This window comes from Diadema setosum, chromosome 5, assembly GCF_964275005.1.
Source record: "Diadema setosum chromosome 5, eeDiaSeto1, whole genome shotgun sequence".
NCBI lineage: Eukaryota > Metazoa > Echinodermata > Echinoidea > Diadematoida > Diadematidae > Diadema > Diadema setosum.
The window spans coordinates 31144809-31164641 of NC_092689.1; the positions used below are offsets into that span (position 1 = coordinate 31144809).

The window sequence follows — 19833 nt, forward strand, 5'->3', positions numbered from 1 at the left end:
GAATCATACCTGCGTTTGGGTTTCTTGGCTGTTGTTGTTTTTGGATTCAGCCTTCAACGTCAGTAGCCGTGCAAGTTGAGCTCCGCTCTTTCTCCTAATTGGTTAATTTTTTTCTCCGATGTCAACGCTTTCCTCCTTTTTTTCGGGTCCCTTTCCAAGTCCTTATAATCCGAATGCACGACATAATGAGTGGTTGTCAATCAACTTTGTTTTCAAATCAACATGCTGTTTAAGCCCCTCCATCCACGTTCACCATCAAGTTTTGTCCTCCTTCTCCCCTTCAGTCTTTTCTTTTTCTTTCGTTTCCAACTGCTTGGCTTCTGGTTGCGTCTTGTTCCCTTGCGGCGACTCCTCGGACTTGCCGGGTGAGTCCGGTTTTCGGACGGCCGGACCACTCCGCCCCTTCTTGGCTGGGTCTTCCTTGCCTGGCTTAGCCTTCAAAGTCAAGTCCGCCATTTTCTGCATCAGCTCTTTCTGCGAGCTCTTCTTCACACTCTTAGGCGCCGGCATGGGATAGTGCGGCTTGATGCGCTTGATGTCAACGCTCACGTTGGTGTAGAGCTCGTTGAAGGTGTAGTTCGGGGTGCGGTACACAATATCGTTGAGGCCGTCGTTTTTGTAGCGCCCTTTGAACGAGCTGAGCAAGCCATGTCTAGAGTTTGGAGAATTGGGAACATTGACACCAATTCCAAATAACGAATTGATAGGGAGTACCAAATAAAAGTTAAGATACAATTCTTTTAAAAACTAAATTCTTCAATAATGAATGCCCTTATTTAGGCAATTTGAAATAAATGCATACACGACGTTATGACTTTTCTCCAATAATATTACAGGAAAAATTAAATAGAGTGGTTATTGTACATATAGATGAAGTCAAGTTGCTGATGCATAAGTTTTTAAATGCATTTCATTTAGTTTTCACAACGTTTAACTTGCATACATGATAAGAATGTGATCGACCCCGAAGCGACAAAGGACATGAAGGTGGACATGATACAGGGCTCACACCTGTAAATAAAATGGTTATGTCCCAGACCCCTTCACAAATTCGTACCAAAGATACAAAAATAAATGAAGAAAACAAATAATTAAAAATTAATAATGCAGTTTAGCATAAAGCTGAATAGCTGCAGATATTGAGTATGAATTCCTCAAGAAACTGCATTTTGGTTTGAAGATGAAAGCTTTTCTCATGGAATTTAAAGAGACTCTATTTCATTTCGTGCATGTACAGAAAATAGGTGATTTTTTTTTTAATTTTTTTTTGTGAAAAGAATTCGTAGTCTGGCTTTGCGGACCCTTGGAAAGAGTTTGAGCTGAAGAACCCGCCTTGGAAATTTGATGGATAGTGAAGATGAAACACCTCATTTCTCCCAGCTATTTTATAAATTTTTTTGAATTTTGAATTTTAACACACGTCTCTATGGGGAATTATTTAACCGTGTGAGCCCTACACACCTTTCTTTGGAAAAGGGCGCGCTCTTGTGATGATGCTTGATGACGTCAAAGTGGCCGACAGGTCCCTTTGGCCGACTGACCACCAGACCACTGTCCTTCATCCGGTTCCAGATCTCGTCATCCTCGCCTCCCCAGCCCCAGTACACGTTCGGGAAGCCGTTAATCTGCCGAATCTGGCCCTTGGTCAGTCCCGAAACAGCCCCGAAGAACGCGTCGTACGGCAATCTGCGATTATTATACGCAATGTTAGATCGTTAGTGCAGACCGTTTGTCGTGTCGCCCAGAAGCAATTCAGTATTCCGCGAGATAGCCATTTCAATATACAAGATGATGATGATTTCATTATGGGCCCTTGCTAATGATGATGATAAGCGTGGCCTACATAGTTGTTAAGATATTTCCTCATTTGTAAATTGATGTGGTAACAATGATTATACTATGATGAACAAAACTAATTATTTTCTGTGTACATTTTATCAGACGAAAAACCTGATTTGCAGTAAAAAAAAAAAAAAAAAAAAAAAAAAAAAAAAAAGAGAGAGAGAGATGCTACTTGCCCGTAGAGGGGAGAAAGATCTCGAGAATGAGAATTATACAAGGTTTACAAATGATTTCTTCTCGTGCTATTTAAAGCTTTGTTGAATGGAGATTTTTTTTTCTGAAATAAGATTCAAGTGAAAAGACCATACCCACTACTTAATCATCTCAAGATCTTATGATCCAGCTTTAGGAATAGAAGGCAGAGCAATACCGTTTATTCGTGAAATATTTAAAATGTATCTATTCTGCACGTCATTACATATGTTGCACAGTAATGTGTCAGCAGTTCATTGTGTTGGCAAGTATGTTTATAAGAGGAGGTACTATTGGTTCTCACCGTGCAGAATGCTTTGAAATCTACGTTATCGACCAATCAATGACAGCTTCAAACAACCGTAATTTGAGACATGAACTTTTTCTTCGTACTTAGATCGCATTATTGTTTTGCGCTTGGATATCACGTATCACGCCGCCTGTTTTCGCAGATCACGAATTATCTGATGAGACCGACATGAAAAATTGCTTTTAGTCTAGGTCACACTCTGTTTACCTTGTGTGTCCGACATGATTATTGCATATACGGCCAATGCACTCTTCTAGAAGAGGGAAATATTGTAAAATTGAGTTACAGGTGGGTTTTCCAGGTTACACTCCACGCTTACTTGTACTTCCACCTGTCCGCGCCAGACAGAAAGTGACGCGGCATACCCGAGCAGCCGTAGTAGTTGTGATCATCTAGCGGCACGTGGTCGACATCGTGGAATATAAAGCAGTCGTAGTTGGTGAAGTTCAGCGCTTCCAGGAACCCGACATTCATCAGCATGGCTCGATTGAACAGGTCTTGATTGGCCTTGGGATTTGAGATACAAAACAGAAAAGTGAGGTCATAAACCTTAAAGGGATGGTACAGTATTGGTGGAGATGAGAATTGGGCCAAGAATAACCAAGAAAACACTTATGATATAGTACAGAGCATACCATTTTAAGAGGAATTCAAAGTTTATTGATGAAAATCGGGTTTGGAATGACCGAAACATCCAAAAACAAAGTAAAACAAAGAGATCGTAATAAAGTGTGGGTCCCACACTTGATTAGAAGCGCTCTTTTTTTGGATATACTCAGCCATTTCAAAACCAATTTTCATCAAATAAACGTTGAATTCCTCAAAGAATTACATGCTCTTTCATATTTCATAAGAGGTTTCTCATTACCTTTCCAAAAAAATGTTAGAAACCTGAAATCAGGTCTCAACCAAAACTGTGTGATCCCTTTAATGTGTTGTATGAATGCGTTGTGTGTATAGATGTATTATTATTATCATCATTATCATTATTATTATCATTATAATGTTATTATCATATCATCATGTTTATAAGTACAATTACCATTATTCAGTCGTCTCATAATCATACTAAGGTTTAAGTATTATTATTTTGGTTTTATTTATACAGGGTAGACAGTCACTTCATTCGATTCAATTCGATTCAAATTCATTGATCTAAGCGTTGTTCTCCTAGTGGGCCCTGTTCGTGTCAGATACAGAAATAAACATTCAAAACAAACAAACAAACAAACAAACAAATAAACAAACTAAGACTGTAGGAAGTGCAAACAAATACCACATATAACATGTTTTAGATAGGCTCTACAAATACTCGTCTTACTAGGTGAATTACATATGCGTTATATCTCTGTTTTCTCTCTCCATGATTTCCTTATCTCTCATTTGTAAAGTTAGCCATGATTAACGATGAATCAACGTGTATGTTTTCTAAAGTGATTTGTACCATGCAGAAACAATACATGAAATGACAATGAAATGAAATGTGGGTAATGTGTTCCACAAGATCATGGAGCTGCTAAGGGTATTTACGACCTTAACCGACTTCGAATCGGGTCGGATGGATTAGATAATGTTCCTTTGGACGCAAGTTGTAACCTATATATCTAAATTCTCTATATAAATTTTCTATGACATATTTCAAAATCCGAATATATTATTATGATAACGAAAATAGCAATGACAATCATGACAAATAAAGTCATAAAGTAAAGCGAAGTTTTCTTTAATCATGTATTACGTCATACTTTAATGTTTGTGGTGTCATTCATAATGACAACATCAATCATTGCCTAATTTGGTTAATAGTATCAAGTGCGGATAATGATGGAAAAGAGTATGAGGGCAGTAAAAGCGGAATATTACACCTTTGTGTTGATGAGACTTTTTCAATAAAGAACTTGCCTGTTCAATGATAAAGAAGCTGAATTCGAGGAGCTGCCGCTGTAACATTGGAACGAGGTACTTGAGCACTATTGGTAGATGAAAATTTCTATCTCGAAACGGGATGATGATTGCGACCTGAAGAAAATAGAAGGAAGGAGAAATAGAGACACATTTCACATATTCTTGTAATATATATATATATATATATATATATATATATATATATATATATATATATATAAGTTTTGATTCATTACGCAGTAAATGAAGTGTGGAGCCTAGTATCATATTATGATCATGCTGAATGTGATTACATCTTTGCGTGGATATTTGTTTCATTCTTGACCGACGTCCATATCCCTATAGTTAAAGGAGCCCTGAAATCCAAATGCATATTGATTTGTGTTGATTTATGATGCCCTCAACATCACTTTTGCGGTGAAACGAATATCTAGAAACATTCCATATATTTTTAACGATTTTTTTCTTCTATTTTTCTTCAGATTACTTGGGAACGCCCACAAAAAATCCTTCTAAACCAATATTCTTGAGATGACCTCATCTGTCAATCATTGCTGAAAGTACTGAAATGTTTAACAAAAGACATTGGAATGCACCTTCCCCTCGACTCAGCCTAACTTGCATGTTCCCTCGCCATGTCTTTTGTTAGTCACATTAATATCACAGAAAAATGCAAGTTATGCTGATTGGATGTTTGGATTTCAGGGCCCCTTTACTGACAGGTAATGATAATGATAATAATAGTAATGATAATAATAATAATAATAATAATAAAAATAATAATAATAATAATAATAATAATAGTAATAATAATGATAATAATAATAATGATAATAATGATAATAGAGTATTATCTATTTTTCAAATAAAACAATCTAGCAGATCAAAGCCTGATACGGTTGCTGTACATCGGGCTCACAGAAATCTAAAATAAATTAATTATCTAAACAGTAACGCTGATTATAAAATGCATGAGAATGAAATACAGCGTAATATCAAGACCTAAGCTTCAATGATGGAGTAGGCCGGTGAGCATTGCACAAAATGTATTAAGAGTAGGGAAAATAGATCCAACGCACAAAAACATGAAAACTAAAAACAACAACAGCACTCCAAGAGAGCAGATCTCCGCCAAAGCAGCCGTGATTAAGATATCGCCATTTCGTAGGCAGTGCCTTCAACACAAACACAGACCCCGTTTACACCAACCGAAAGGCCGGCCTTTCGGTTGATGTAAACGCACAAAAGTCGAAATGTGGTACCAAATGGGGTACCAAATTGCGGTACCAAATGATAGCCCGCGTCTACCTCGAAGAGGTAGTCTCGGGCCGGCTTCGGGCCGGCCTTTCGTTGGTGTAAATGCAAGCGGACCCTAATGCACGACCTGCCCTCTCAGCTAGCTTTAGAAATCGCGCTGACGTCACGCACCGGTTTGGTTTCATCAAAGATTGTACACTACATGTATGTACGATCTTTGGTTTCATTTTGCGTTCACTTCCGTTGTGTCATTTTGTGCAGCTGGGACGGTGACCTGCTTAGAAAACCGGCTGCTGTCTCAGTAATTTTTTAGATTATTTCCTTCTTGACAGGTATAGATTTCTTTATAATGTACATCTGATTTGTTTACCCTTATTTTTCCGATTAAAATTCTGTAATCAAACGTCGGAGTAATGTTGTCTATTACCAGAATACAGTAACCCTTTCGTTTACAACAGTCCCAGTCCATTAGAGCGCCACAAACGACGAAAAGTAAACACGCGGGAGGGGATTTCTCTCCGAGGCCGCTGCTCGCTAGGCAGTGTAAACGCACGAAAATGCGATTCCGAGGACCGCAAAGCGGCCCGGCCTTTCGGTTGATGTAAACGCACAAAAGTCGAAATGCGGTACCAAATGGGGTAATAGACCCCGTTTACAGCGGCCGAGCCCCGCAATTTTGTCCGTTTACACTGCGGGGCTCGGCCCGGGCTTTTCATTCAAACCTTTCAATATTTTGTCGTAGTGGGCTCTGCTTGTAAATAAACGCCAGTGCCGTATATAAACGCAATTTAGTATAGTCTGGTTTTCATACCCTTTGCCAACTGGATTCCGTGGCGACGAAGTCGCCGTTCGGGCAAAGGCCTTTGCCGAAGGAAAAATCCTTTGCAGGACAAAACCACCTTAAACTATACTAGTTTTTCGACGTTGAGGGGGTTAATATCCTGAATAGCGAAATAGTACGGGCAGAGGGTCTGGAAGCCGGACTAAAATTGGCCGCGCATTTGGGCCAGTTTGCGTTTACACTGAGAAAAGGCCGGGCTCGGCGGCGGCCGAGACCACCTCCAAAGCGTGGCCAAAATATGCGCGGCCAATTTCGGCCCCGCATTTGGCCTTTTGCGCGTTTACACTGAAATGAAGGCGGGATCGGCCGCGGCCGAGCCGCGGCCCAGCCCCGCACTGTAAACGGGGTCATAGAGGTATCGGGACACCTACATAATATATTTTGTGAAGATCTGATTCTCCATTGTTGAATTATTTGGAAACAAGACTTATTTTATGTCCTTTATGACCCCCTTTGATCTTTGACCTTTGACCTCATGGCACTAAAATCAAAATCGTTTGTTTTTTACTTCATTATAAACGCACAATGCAAGTTTGGTGAAAATCGATCATCGTTTCTTTAGTTATTGGGAAGCTTAATTGTCCTTTATGACCGATGGCCTTTGATCTTTGACCTTACGACCCCCAAAATTTAACAGTTTCTCTCTTACTTCATTTTGAAAACATCCTGCAAGATTCGTGAAAATTCGATCTTCCGTCCTTGAGATTATTGGGAGATCAAGCTAATTTTATGTCTTTTATGACCCTATGACCCTTACAACTTTGACCTTTAGCCTCAAGATACTCAAAATTAATAGTTTCTTTCTTACTTCATTATGAACACACCCTACAAGTTTTATGAAAATTTGTTCATCCGTTCTCAAGTTATCTTGTACACAAACAGAAAACATAGCGTAGGTGTCACCTTATTGGCTGAGGTAAAACACGTGGTGTCTACACCACAAACAGGAACCGGTAGTCAGGATATGTACATATACAATATATTTAGATATATATATATATATATATATATATATATATATATATATATATATATAATGATACATCTTACCTTTTATACTGCTGAATGCGTGCAGAGTAAATATGATAATAATACAGATTATGAGATTTGTTACTATAATGAAATCGATAAAACGTACAGAGCGATTTATCACGTACAGGGCGTCCGTAAAAGGTAATAATGTCCTATCCAAGGGACACAGAGTGTTTTGCCGGGGGGGGGGGGGGCAGTTTGATTACACACGACATTGCGTTTATGCTCAACTTTTCGCTGCCATATACCAGCGTTTTGAAACGTGATTACTGCAAACACGGTTGCGTCCTAAAGGCCCGGTCACACAGTGCTTTGCGGCTTAGTCACGGCCAAAACACGTCAAAAAGTGGCCTTCCGTGAAGCAGACGATGTTGTTCGCGTTGATGTCGAGTTTAAGACGAGCTACGGTCGATTTATAGACGTGGCAGGGCGCGGGGAAAAATCGGAACGGCGTCGGACGCGGTAAAAAGTTTTGAACTGCTCAAAATTTTATTCCGTGGACAACCACGGGCGGCACACGTGGTAGAGACGTGCAACACACGTGAAACACACGTGATAATCCGTGTTCTGGCAGTGATTAAAACTTGGGGAGACGCGGTAAGACGCGAAAGTTTAGCCGTCTGTCACGGGCAGAGCACGGTCATCTGACGCGTGGTACGCGTTGGTATCACGGGAAATAGCGTGTGTTAAGCGGCTTATCACTGACAAATGGATTTTTCCACATACACACACGTGGCTGGACGTGGTTAGCCGTGCTTAGGCAGTGCTTCAGCAGTGGAACAGCCGCCAACGGCCATACCCCGTACAAAGCATGGTCAAACCAAAATTGACCAAAAAATTACCACTTACGACCACGTCCACCAGATTTTCTTAACTTTTTGTACGTGATTTAGACGTGGAGTGCTGTGTGACCGGGGCTTAACACAGCGTTTCAAAACGCTGATTCCAAACGCGGGAATCGAACCCAGGGTCCCATTTCATAAAAAGTTCATATGATAGCAACTCTTGCTGGAATGACAATTGTCATGGTAACGACAAGAATCCAGCTTCCTGATTGGCTGTTGCTATGGGAAGTGGTCATTCCAGCAAGAGTTGACATCCTAACATCTTTTATGAAACGGGGCCCCCAGGTCATTTGGATTAGGAGGCAGACGCGCTTATACCGACTGAGCCAAATCACCACCTTTTCAACATCGATAAATCAATATTATTGAAAATATTGATAACACAACAATTATGGTACCAACGTTCACAAGAACTTTGTTAGTCTAACCCCAGATTCAATGTTTATCTTCTTTCAGGCAAACTTTCCATCTACGACTTTCTCGTTTTAAATTTGTTAGGTCCCTGTTATATGACGAACAATAAAATCACAGTCTCATAACTCTTTTTTTTTTCATGCGCATTGCACTACACTTTTAAAATATCTCAGGAAATTTACAGTATATCACAAGGAGTAATAACAGGTAATGAATACAAAATCATCAAAGGATAAATCAACATAATAAAGACATACAAACAGTACCGCAAATTAAACAAATATGAGTTTTGTGAATGGGTAAAAGCTCGTCTCAATATCTTATATAGCTCACAGAGATGAATCTTTAGTTGATTTTCCAAGCTTCGATGGTTGGGGAATTCTAGATTTGGGCGGGAGGATTGTTCTGCAGAAGGGATGGAAGGGCACAAACCGAGTAATTTCAATCACCATGGCGGTTGTGTAATTTGTAACATGATAAAGAATCGAGACATTTTGGCTTCATAGACGGTGTAGCTTAAGTTTTGTGCGAGTAAAAGGTGATTATAAGATTTGACCCATACACTAGGGCCCGAATTCACGAAGGTGGTACAAATGAAACCATGGTTTAAACCATGGACAAAAACCATGGAGCGCCAAGTGTCGCATGGAATATTTCGTTACGAAATCAGTCATTTCATCGATGAAATGATTATTTTGTAACGAAATGACAACATTTTATAACTAAATGAACAGTTCGTCCACGAAATGATAATTTTGTTAACGAAACGGTCATTTTGTCGACAAAATGACCAATTTCGTAACGAAATATTCCATGCGACACTTGGCGCTCCATGGTTTTTGTCCATGGTTTAAACCATGGTTTCATTTGTACCACCTTCGTGAATTCGGGCCTAGGTGTTCACAAAAAAAAAAAAAAAAAAAAAAATCTCACTTTTGATCCTTAGTAGTTCAAAAGCTATACGTCAGGTAACAATGTCATCGATATAGTGATAGCTGAATAGTGTCGGAGGTCAATTAAATATGGATTATGAGAGCATGAATCAGTATCATTAAATCCGTGATTAATTTTAAAGTTGGGTTCCAGATTTTGGTCAAATTTGAACCCTCTGTACAAAATAGAACTCTACACAGGAACCAATGATGTGTATGTGAGTGTGTGTTTACAATGCCATGAATAATTGACACGAATACCACGAATACCACCTTTTCAGAGCTCTGCTGACTAGGCTTCTCTCTTGCTCCAAGGCACATGAATGCTTTATTAATAATTCATGATGGATTGCCCTGGGCACTGCTAGTTTGAATTCATGGTAAAGGGTAAATGCATGCACAAGAAAAAAAAAAGTAAGTACTTACATGTTTTCATGCTTTAATTTTTAGATTACCTTCAACAAAATTGTAGTTGTACACTATTCAGATATTGCTTTAATATAGCAATGTCAGTGTTATCTGATTATATAGTTTTTGAACAATGAAGGATCAAAAGTGGGAAACGTTTGGGTTTTTTGTAACACCTAGTACAAATCAAAATACATTTTGAATTCCAATTTGAGTAATTGTTGGTAGTGAACGATCCGAGACTTGTCTCGTCAGCTAATTATACATAAGAGGGTGTAGGCATACTCAAGTTACCGTCTTCATTATCTTCAATCAATTGAAAAATCACTTTGACAATTTACGATGTAGGAGTATACATTCCAGAGGCTTTGAAATATCATTCTTTTGGAAATAAAAAAAAAGGGGGAACAATGATGCTAATAGCATCCAGCCAGACACGTCAAACTCTTCACTCTTTTTCCTTGCTGAAAACAAACAAACAAACAAACCAAAAATACACTATACATAATATATGTGTCATTAAGAGAAATTGCCCCGGGTAACAGTCACATTTTTCAAAGAGGAAGATATGACAATATAGAAAGGAACGTTACTGTGATAATATTGAATCAGGCAAAGAACGCCGCATGCAAAATGTCCCGGAGGACATCAATACCTACAGCATTCCGCGGCTGCATTAGGGATTTAGGGGTCTTTGTCGTTCATGTTGGCGTCTTTTTGTGTCTGGTCTCTGCGAGCTTGGTAGTACTTGCATGATTTGTATTACGTCTAATCCCCCAAATATAACCAAGGAGGTACTATAGGCGAGCTCGCCTAGTACCTCCTAGATGTAACTATATCGAAGCGTACTGCACAACGAACCTTGCATCTTCGACATATCGACAAAGATTAGGAAACATGAAAAGGATTAACTTTGTCATTATCGCTTGAAACCTACTGGGATGTACTGTCAACTGTTTTTGCTCGAGTGCATCTGAAAATAAGCTGATCTCTTGCGGGTTCGAGAAGAGAGCCGATAGTAACAAATCGGAGTTATCGACCACAGAGGCCCTAAAATACAGAGTCTGTCTGTTCCCACGCAGAAGTTAACCATATTCCTATTCTATGGCTTACAATAATGCTAAAGATTGTTTTCGAAATTTAACGTGTGGATGAAACAGTGGAATAAGTCACCGAGTACACTTTCAGACACACCGAGCTATCGTATAGCCATACGTCGTATGGATGTGGTCATCCCACAACACGAGTCATACAGCCCATGAGTTCGACACTAGGCAAAGAAGGTCCATGAGTCGACACTAGGCACTGCTAGGTAAAAACAGCCAACGACTTCCACATTGCTCGGGCTCGTGGGCCTTGTTTGCTTAGTGTCAAACTCATGGGCTACTTCAGTATTACTCGCGGGCTGTGTAGCTCATGGGCTGCATGACTCCGGGCTGTATAACTCGTGGGTGTCGGTCTCGTGATGTGCACACAATGGCTTGAATTCACAAAGGTGGTTAAATCTTTGTAAATGGCTTAAACCATGGACAAAGACCGCAGTTTTGTATGGGGCGCCAAGTGTCGCATGGCCTATTTCGTTACGAAATTAGTCATTTCGTCGAAATGATCATTTTCGTCATCAATTACCATTTTCATCAATGACCATTTTCGTCGATATGATCATTTCGTCGACGAAATGACTGATTTCGTAACGAAATAGGCCATGCGACACTTGGCGCCCCATACAAAACTACGGTCTTTGCCCATGGTTTAAACCATTTACGAAGATTGTACCAACTTTGTGCATTCGGGACTATGGATATACGTCGTATATTGAGACTTTGTCCAACCCATCGTTTCGATAAACGCCGTAAATCCATACAACGAACACCGATATAAGAGCATTCAGACACACGATTACGTGCTATATCCACACGTCGTTGTCTTGTCTCAAAGTGGGGCCTCCTTGACTGAAATTTCTGGGCTTGATGATTACACGAAGAGAAGCAGTGACGGGCAGTATTTCTGCGTGATATTTCGTTGCTTCAGACTGTTAGGTGTGTGTGTGTGTGTGTGTGTGTGTGCGCGCGTGTGTATACATACACTTGTATAATTTATTTTACAATTGTACACTAATAACAGAGAGCATGGCAAGTGTGAAGGCATGTGCATGTGCACGTATGGCTACACATTATTGAAGGCTACGTGTATTTCCTTGTCAATACTGTCTGGCATTTTACCCTCTCTTTCTACAGTACAGTACCACACAAAAAAATTCGGTTCCACATACTGTACCTTCCAACGGGGCAAACAGTTCATTGGTTTCCAGTGGCCTCCCGGTAGATACCAGTAGTTGTTGATTCCGATAGCTTGGGACTCTATGGCAGAGTCAAATAGCCAATCAACGTTTGTGATGTTTGAAGCCCTGGCCGAATCCAGCTTGGAAGAGAGAATTTGATTGGCCCGTTTGACGGCATTTGAGACCTCCTCCAGCGCGGCCCCGAAAATCTTCTTCTTTGATTCCGACATCGGGGAGTCTCGCAGGTCCACCTTTCTTTTCCCAACTGTCAAGATAAGAGTTCCTGGGAGTTATAATTGCTATTTAATCGAGATAGACAAATGATATTGAATAAAACAATACTATTTTAATTAAGAAGCCATGGTTTTTCGATTCTTACCAAATGGGTGATTCAGAAATCTCTTTCACGAGGTTTAACTTGTACAGCTCTGTCACACTTTGCTTTGACAGAGTCAGACTGTTCCATGTTCTCGTTTTTACGATGAATTCTTCTTCTACTCAGTATTTCACATTTTAACATTGAGACAAAACGAAAATCGGATTTGAATCTAAAATTGAAATGATATACAACGGAAATTTTCCTTTTTTTTAAATTGTAAAAAACAAAACGAAACAAAAATAAAAACAACCCCCCCAAAAAAAAAGAAATATCTTGACAAAGTCTCATATAAAGCAACCTAGGTGCTTCTTGACTGGCTCTACAGAAGAAGCGGTTTTAAAGATTCTTGAACTTAGAGGATTTAGGACTTCTGCGGCTCCAACAGGGGAGCATGTTGCGCATTTGCACATTTATTCGTCCCAGCGACGATACCCGCCATGTTTGGTAAAAAATTGAATATGCGTTTTCAAGAAGAAGATGAAAATATAAAACATTGGACCCCAAATGTTCCCAACAGAGTCCCTGAAATCTTGAAATATAGACTGATGATGTTAATTTATGTTGTATGTTCCATAAGAGCGATTCTGATTCTTCACTTGTTATAGAAGCAATTTCCATGAGCTTTGCTGCACCTAATCGAGTCCTTTAAGGGTTTAAGTTTAAAGGGTGAAATAAAAAAAAAAAACTACTGTTATCTTGCGAGTATTTATTAGCAGATTTGCGGGGCAGAATGTGGGAGTCCTGTTTGCACAATAACTGGCGTAGTTCATTTTCTTCCTCTATTGCATGGTAGTGTTTTCGTTTTCCTGTTTGCTGCGGTGACTACAAAGCTCCTGTAATGATGTTATCAGTATAATAAATCATATATTGACTCACAAGGATGATCATTAATAATGATGATAATATAAAGTTGATAGTAATAAGGTATCAAAACACAAACAGCAAATTTGCACATCAGCAATGCATTTAGTAGGCCTACTTGGTAAAGCGTCACAAAAGTGGGACTGCGTCAAAATAGATGAGATAAATTCTTCAGGCAGACTCGTAAGATGCATTCCTCGTCCCATGGTAGCATTCGTATGATATATATATATATATATATATATATATATATATATATATATATATATATATATATATGATATGATATGATATAAAGCGTAGTGGCCAAAAAAAAGAGAGAAAGATATAACTAGATGAGAATTATTGCAGTGTCACCACTGCAGGTTGCTTATGATAATTATGGAATTCAGTCCGAACTTGATACTGCCCTAGTTTTAACTTAACTAAAGTGGCGACATGGGTTCTAATCAAAGGCTTGGAAATGAGAGACATTCATTGTACTCCTATACGTACATGTATGTGGTAAGTGTGAGCCTTTGGTGTAAGCCTACTGTACCGTGTCTGCAAGTGTACGGGTCGTCGCTGATCCCGTGCATATCGTTCATTATATGGTGGAACCGCGCGCGACTGCATCGTCATGGACCTGCGGTTTACGATGGTAAGTCTATGGCATTGTTAAACCAAGGAGGTGGAAGAGAGACCCTGCCTGTACAAAAGTTATTCAGTTATTCTTCAATGTCGAACTGGATGTAAATCTGTCTTTTCTAACATAAATAAAGGCAAACATCTATTCTTAATCCTATTGAGTATGACGGTTTACCACGGGCATAAACTTCTGAGCTCCAAAAGCAACCCGTGGGAAGTCATTTATCTCTTTTTGAAGAGTTTTTTTTTTTCTTGTCGTGTTTCATGCCCAAACAAACCAATTGATTTTGATCATTCAAGTGGCGAGTGCCTGGGTAAATAGACAGAGGACATTCACAGTTCGCCGACTTCTCACATACCGAGAGCATCAGTCAGTATCTCTACATTTACTATTTGTAGAAAGAATGTTGAAATAAGAGTTACACAAATCAAAAATTCGTGAAACTTCGCCCATAGCAGGTAACGTTCAGCGCAAGTCGCGTGTTCGAGTCTAGAATGAACAGCTATATAGAATGAACAAAGTTGAATGTCATGATTTATTATATATTAACCAAATTCTTTACCGCAGACGGGCCTTCATATACTTCTTTTTCTCTATTTTTTCTGCTTCTTATTTTTCTCTTTGTCTGTTTATCTTTTTCCTCCCTCACTTTCCTTTTATACTTTATATCATTCTTTCTTTCTCTTCACGCACAGCATTCCGGTTTCACATGTTGTTGTTTTTTTTTTCATTACACTTTGTGATGATACATATAAAAGGCCTTGAGCAAACTTTGCAAGATATTAGAATTAGCATAAGTTCTCGTTCATAGGTAAATAATACTTTTTTCTTAACTTTCATATCCACTGGATGCCTTTTCAAACGAAAAGCGAAGGCGGTGACCGCATAGTTCACAAATCGTTTGGGAAAGAGATCCCGTTCTTGCTGCTGAAGCTGATAACTCATTTTCAGTTCATAATAATGGCCACACTCATTACGCGTGCTCCATATACAGCACAAGTGTTGCTCTTAATGTCGACACAGACATAAGTTATTACAAGAAAAATGAATGTTTGATATGTATATGCATGATTATATATATATATATATATATATATATATATATATATATATATATATATATATATATTATGGAATACATTCATTCTCTTGCTAAAAATGAAATAACATTACATGCATAGAAGCATACTCATTTGTATTAAAAAAAACACCAAAAACAAAACAAAACTCTAAAGAGTACTATGAGAGAGCAACAGAAAGCTTGAAGGAGAGAGTGGCTACATATTAATCATTCATCCTTACCTAGTCCGGGGATATCGAGCTCGGGGCACACCGGTCTCTCACCAGTACAGGTAAATGGACCTAGTTGAAAAACAACAACAACAACACAAATAAACAACACCAAGGTTTATTAGATGAGTAAGCAAACATGAAAACAGAGGACATACAATACTCAAAATTTAACAGTTATACTGAAATCCATGGTATTAATAATTGTGTAGATATTATTCATCAATTATCCCTCAATTCATCAAAATACCCTAGCTGTGTCCAACTCTGTATCCCTTTCTTGCGCCGTACTTGTTTTTGTTGTAAGATATCACTGTATTTCAACTATATACGCAAAGACACCTATACATCGATCTCACATAACACTGGAAATAGTTAATATTTCCGCAAACCTCATTACAATTACCGGTATCCTTTTTAGTCTTGTTAGCACTTTGGCACCATCATTATTACTGTTCTAATCATCATCACTCTTATCTGTTTAATGATGAAGATGATAATGCAAACAATAAAGGTAATCAGAGCTCAGGTTCTCATCTTTCGATTCTTTCCTGACATCAGCATTATTTCTGTGTTGACAATCATAGTTATATTGCCATCGTCATTTCATTCTGCACGAATGGACAGAAACAACAGCTGCAAAACGCAAGAAGTGCACCAACTGGAGAAGATGAAGTGTTTTTGTGTATCACATGTATATCAATCGAACAGACAGAATAGGAAACACTATTTTCGGCAACTAAAGGTATCAATGATTGTATCATTGGCTCTGAAAGACTGTGACATAATCAAGTAAATGCGCGTCGGTTCTGTGAAACATTCTGAAAGACTTCTATGGCTTAAGATTACGTTTACATTGCTGAAGGACACAGGATATTGCTGTCATGCTTAGTGGGAGAAGAAAAGATATTAAAGCCTTAATTTCTGAAAAATAATAAAATGAAGAAGTAACGAAGGGACAAAGAAGCAGACAGACAACAGCCAATCACAATGATTGACGTATACCGTCTCCCACGCGGGAAATTACTATAAAGATGAAGTGTCAAGGGCCGATTCAGAGCCAACTAGCGTGACGATCAGCTCCGAAAACAGAGATGGAAAGATAAGATTATTATTGTTTGTGCTATCATGGGATTTATTTCTCACAGGCATTTTCATGTAAAGCAAACAGTCCTCGTCACGCCTTGATGGTGACATGAATTAAAGTGTGTGTGTGTGTGTGTGTGTGTGTGTGTGTGTGTGTGTGTGTGTGTGTGTGTGAAGTGGGGGGGGGGGGGGAGCTTCTTAGGTATATTGGGGAGATTAAATTCTGCCGACTCTCCTCACACCACGGCTTCTTCCCACCTCCCTGGATCAACGCCAGATGCAGTCGAGTCCGTTGCGGGGTCTAGGTCTGGTCGTCCAAGCGATCACAGACACAAAAAGGGTCAAAAGAGTAAATTGCTGTCCTGAAATAGAAACATACGTCATCAAGCTATTACATCCCACCCCAACCCCATACGCACAGCACACACATACATGCACACACCTATTTGTCAGATTATACGTCAACTATTTTTAAGAGGATACGGATTATGCAATTACCAACTTTGATGTAAGTTAGGTTTCGTTCAGCCATATTCGATATAAATCATCAAAAGAAGCTATTTATGCAGTTTACAGGTTGAAAAAAGTGTACTTGTCATGCTTTAGACATTAATAGGCACGATACCGTTAGGTTTCATACCCTTGCAGCTACTAGGTTACTGTACTTTAAGGTGTCTGTCTGGAAACGCGATCGACATAACTGACTCGGACGGAACAGTCGGAAAATAATTAAGTGTCAGCTAGCTTTCATGTATATACAGTGTATTATCATCATTCATACGCTGCTTACGGGTACTAGATATATCTGTCACGCACGGAAGAGATTAGAATTCAAGACCATATCTATATCCAAACAAACCTAAGTGAATATTGTAGCTGGTATTTCTCGCAGAGGGCGCCTCTTTCTCTTTCTTGGCGTCTTCCCGCCTCTGGAATTCCTCGATGATTTTATCCTGCTCTCGCATCTGTTCCCGGAAGCTCTGCGCCGGCTGGATGACGAACAGGTCTTGCAGACCGCCCGAGACGTTCGGTAGCTGCATCACGTCGCGTAGACCCTTGGTCAGACTTCGGCGACTGCGGAAGTAGGAGGACGGTGATTCCAGGGTACCTATGATGCAGGATTTAGATCGAGCCAAAGTGGATTCAGTTTGACGATTTTGTAAATTTTCTGAAAAGAGAAGTTAATAGTATTCGTGAAGGGGCGGGTGGTAGTTAAGATAATCTTATCCATATTTTCATGACTGTCAGCAGTTGCAGTACATAGTGGTAATGGTGATAGTGTCAGGAATGTAGTGGAAGTAGATCGGATACGTGTATTATTAAAGGAGGTAAGAATATCAAAGACAAAAAGCAGAGAAGCCCCTGTTTCTGTAGCACGACCACGCCTTGAGCATGGTGAGAGAGCAAAGTTACTGCTGAGTTTATGTTTGATCAATTACTTTCTCGTCATCACCCAGTCCTAAACTCATGGGTATTTGAATTTTACATTTTGCATAATCCTTAATTATCGTGTATATATGTATTTTTCTAGTGCTAAGATATTAAATAACCTCCCCGAAAATGTAATAATAATAAATACTTTAAAAGCTTTTCAAAGAATATTACATTGTGTGTGCTATCATAGGTTTTATAATGTTTGAGCTAATTTGCCTGCATTTACTGAACATGTGGTTGCCAACATTTTTGTAGCGTTTGTGTTCAGTAATTACATCTTTCTATATTTTTTCTCTTTTTTTTTTTTGGTATGTAGTTTCTGCTGTAGATGTGTGGTTGTAACTTTTATCATGAACTGAAATGTAAAAACGTTATCCTCATACTCTTTGGGATTAGTAGTAAGCCGCCAAGTTGTGATAGTTTTATTACGTATAGATTATGTCGCAAATTGCGTGATTCTAAATATTTGCGTGCGTGTTTGTTATCGTCGTCGTTTTATTGTTGTTGTTTTTTTCGGGTTGGCGTGGGGGAGTTTATAAATTGATGTCAGGACTTTCAACTGAGAAAAAGGAAGTGTTGGCATTGGAGTCAACACCAAAATATTTTCGAAGTGTTTCGCATATTATAGATTAATGTAATGTACGATGATCTACTTTTCTGTGTAGATTGTGTATAATGAATTTATCATTCTAGTTTTACTTCAAAAAGTCGATACTTATAACAAATACAAATATGTGTGTTACTGTATATTTGTTCTATTCTATATTTCATTTGTCAAAAGTGATGCGCTGGAGTGAAATGTTATGGAAAGTGACAAATAATGTAGCAGTTATGATTATCTTTGTTATTTGTTACAGTTTTCATGATTGGTGTATAGCTGAAGTAACTATTCGGGCTTGTACACTATGGTCTTTACAATATAGGGTTACATGTATAATGATTATTGGTAATATAACTATTCTAAGTCACATACCTTGTTGACTGTTCAGTTCCACAAAGTCCCATAAGGCGTAGGTTGATAGAATACTTAGACCAATGCAAAGATAAAGTAGAGTGTAGAAGATGGCTCGCCTCAGTCGATAGCACATCGTTAAGGATCTTTCAGGGGCAATTTTACGAAAGCACCCGCCTTCCAGACATCTTGGTATTCTCTCGCAACTACGCCACCCTCTCCTTTGCTTCCAAAACAGCCCCAGAGATGTTTGACATGACTTGACTTTCTGAACAATCTTATAGATAGACATGGCCCTGTTTATTACTTCTTTCGAGGAGATCGAAGTGAAGTTTACAGGCCTAATGACGAGATGGTTTTCCCGCGAAACACTAAAAATAAAATAATATTATCATTGAGTTGTATGTCTTTCAGGTAGTAAACGCTTCCTCCATGATTGGTCCACGTAGCACCTGTTGCTGATAGAATGTATTGGGTGAAAGTCTTCTACTACAACACCACTGAAGAAGATGCTCGTAGGAGAATGTATACCCATCGGGAGTGATCGATATTGGAGCTCGTCATTGAATGGTCAAAGCCCATGAACATTACATCACTCCAGCTCGGACTTCGTCCATCTCAGTCCCGACTCCCTCAAAATCGATGACCAAGCCTTTGTCCATTGTTCTCCAATAGAGCTCCCCCCTTCCCACACACACACACACACACACACACACACACACTTGTCATTTAAATCATTCATCTTCAAGCGTCCTTGCAACGCAAATTTCCAAACATGATTTACCAGCCGCCACGAGGGTGCTTACAAAATAATTAAAAAATGAGAGATAATTATCTATTCCCCATACAGGATCGAACGCGAATTCTTGTCAGCTTCCGATAGAATAATGATGATAACAATAAACATATTAATTATAAGTTACCAAGATGGCCTCGTCTGTCTC

At 39.1% G+C, this 19833-nt stretch overlaps 1 protein-coding gene across 1 annotated transcript; it reads right to left on the reverse strand.

Annotated features, from left to right (window-relative positions):
• Nucleotides 1-255: 255 nt before the first annotated feature.
• Nucleotides 256-19025, reverse strand: LOC140228839 (beta-1,4-galactosyltransferase 5-like). The gene is made up of 8 exons (XM_072309111.1): nucleotides 18911-19025; nucleotides 17363-17611; nucleotides 15430-15489; nucleotides 12256-12524; nucleotides 4247-4363; nucleotides 2664-2851; nucleotides 1462-1686; nucleotides 256-652 (listed from the first exon to the last, which is right to left on the reverse strand). The coding sequence occupies exons 1-8, from the start codon at nucleotides 19023-19025 to the stop codon at nucleotides 256-258; spliced, it is 1620 nt and encodes a 539-aa protein (XP_072165212.1).
• Between the last annotated feature and the right edge of the window lie 808 nt (nucleotides 19026-19833).

Coding starts and splice junctions, on each gene's coding strand:
- LOC140228839 (XM_072309111.1), bottom strand. CDS start 19,025: ATGTGCTATCGACTGAGGCGAGCCATCTTCTACACTCTACTTTATCTT. Junction 17,612..18,910: donor GGAACTGAACAGTCAACAAG/GTATGTGACTTA, acceptor CCTGCATCATAG/GTACCCTGGAATCACCGTCC. Junction 1,687..2,663: donor GCGGACAGGTGGAAGTACAA/GTAAGCGTGGAG, acceptor TAATAATCGCAG/ATTGCCGTACGACGCGTTCT.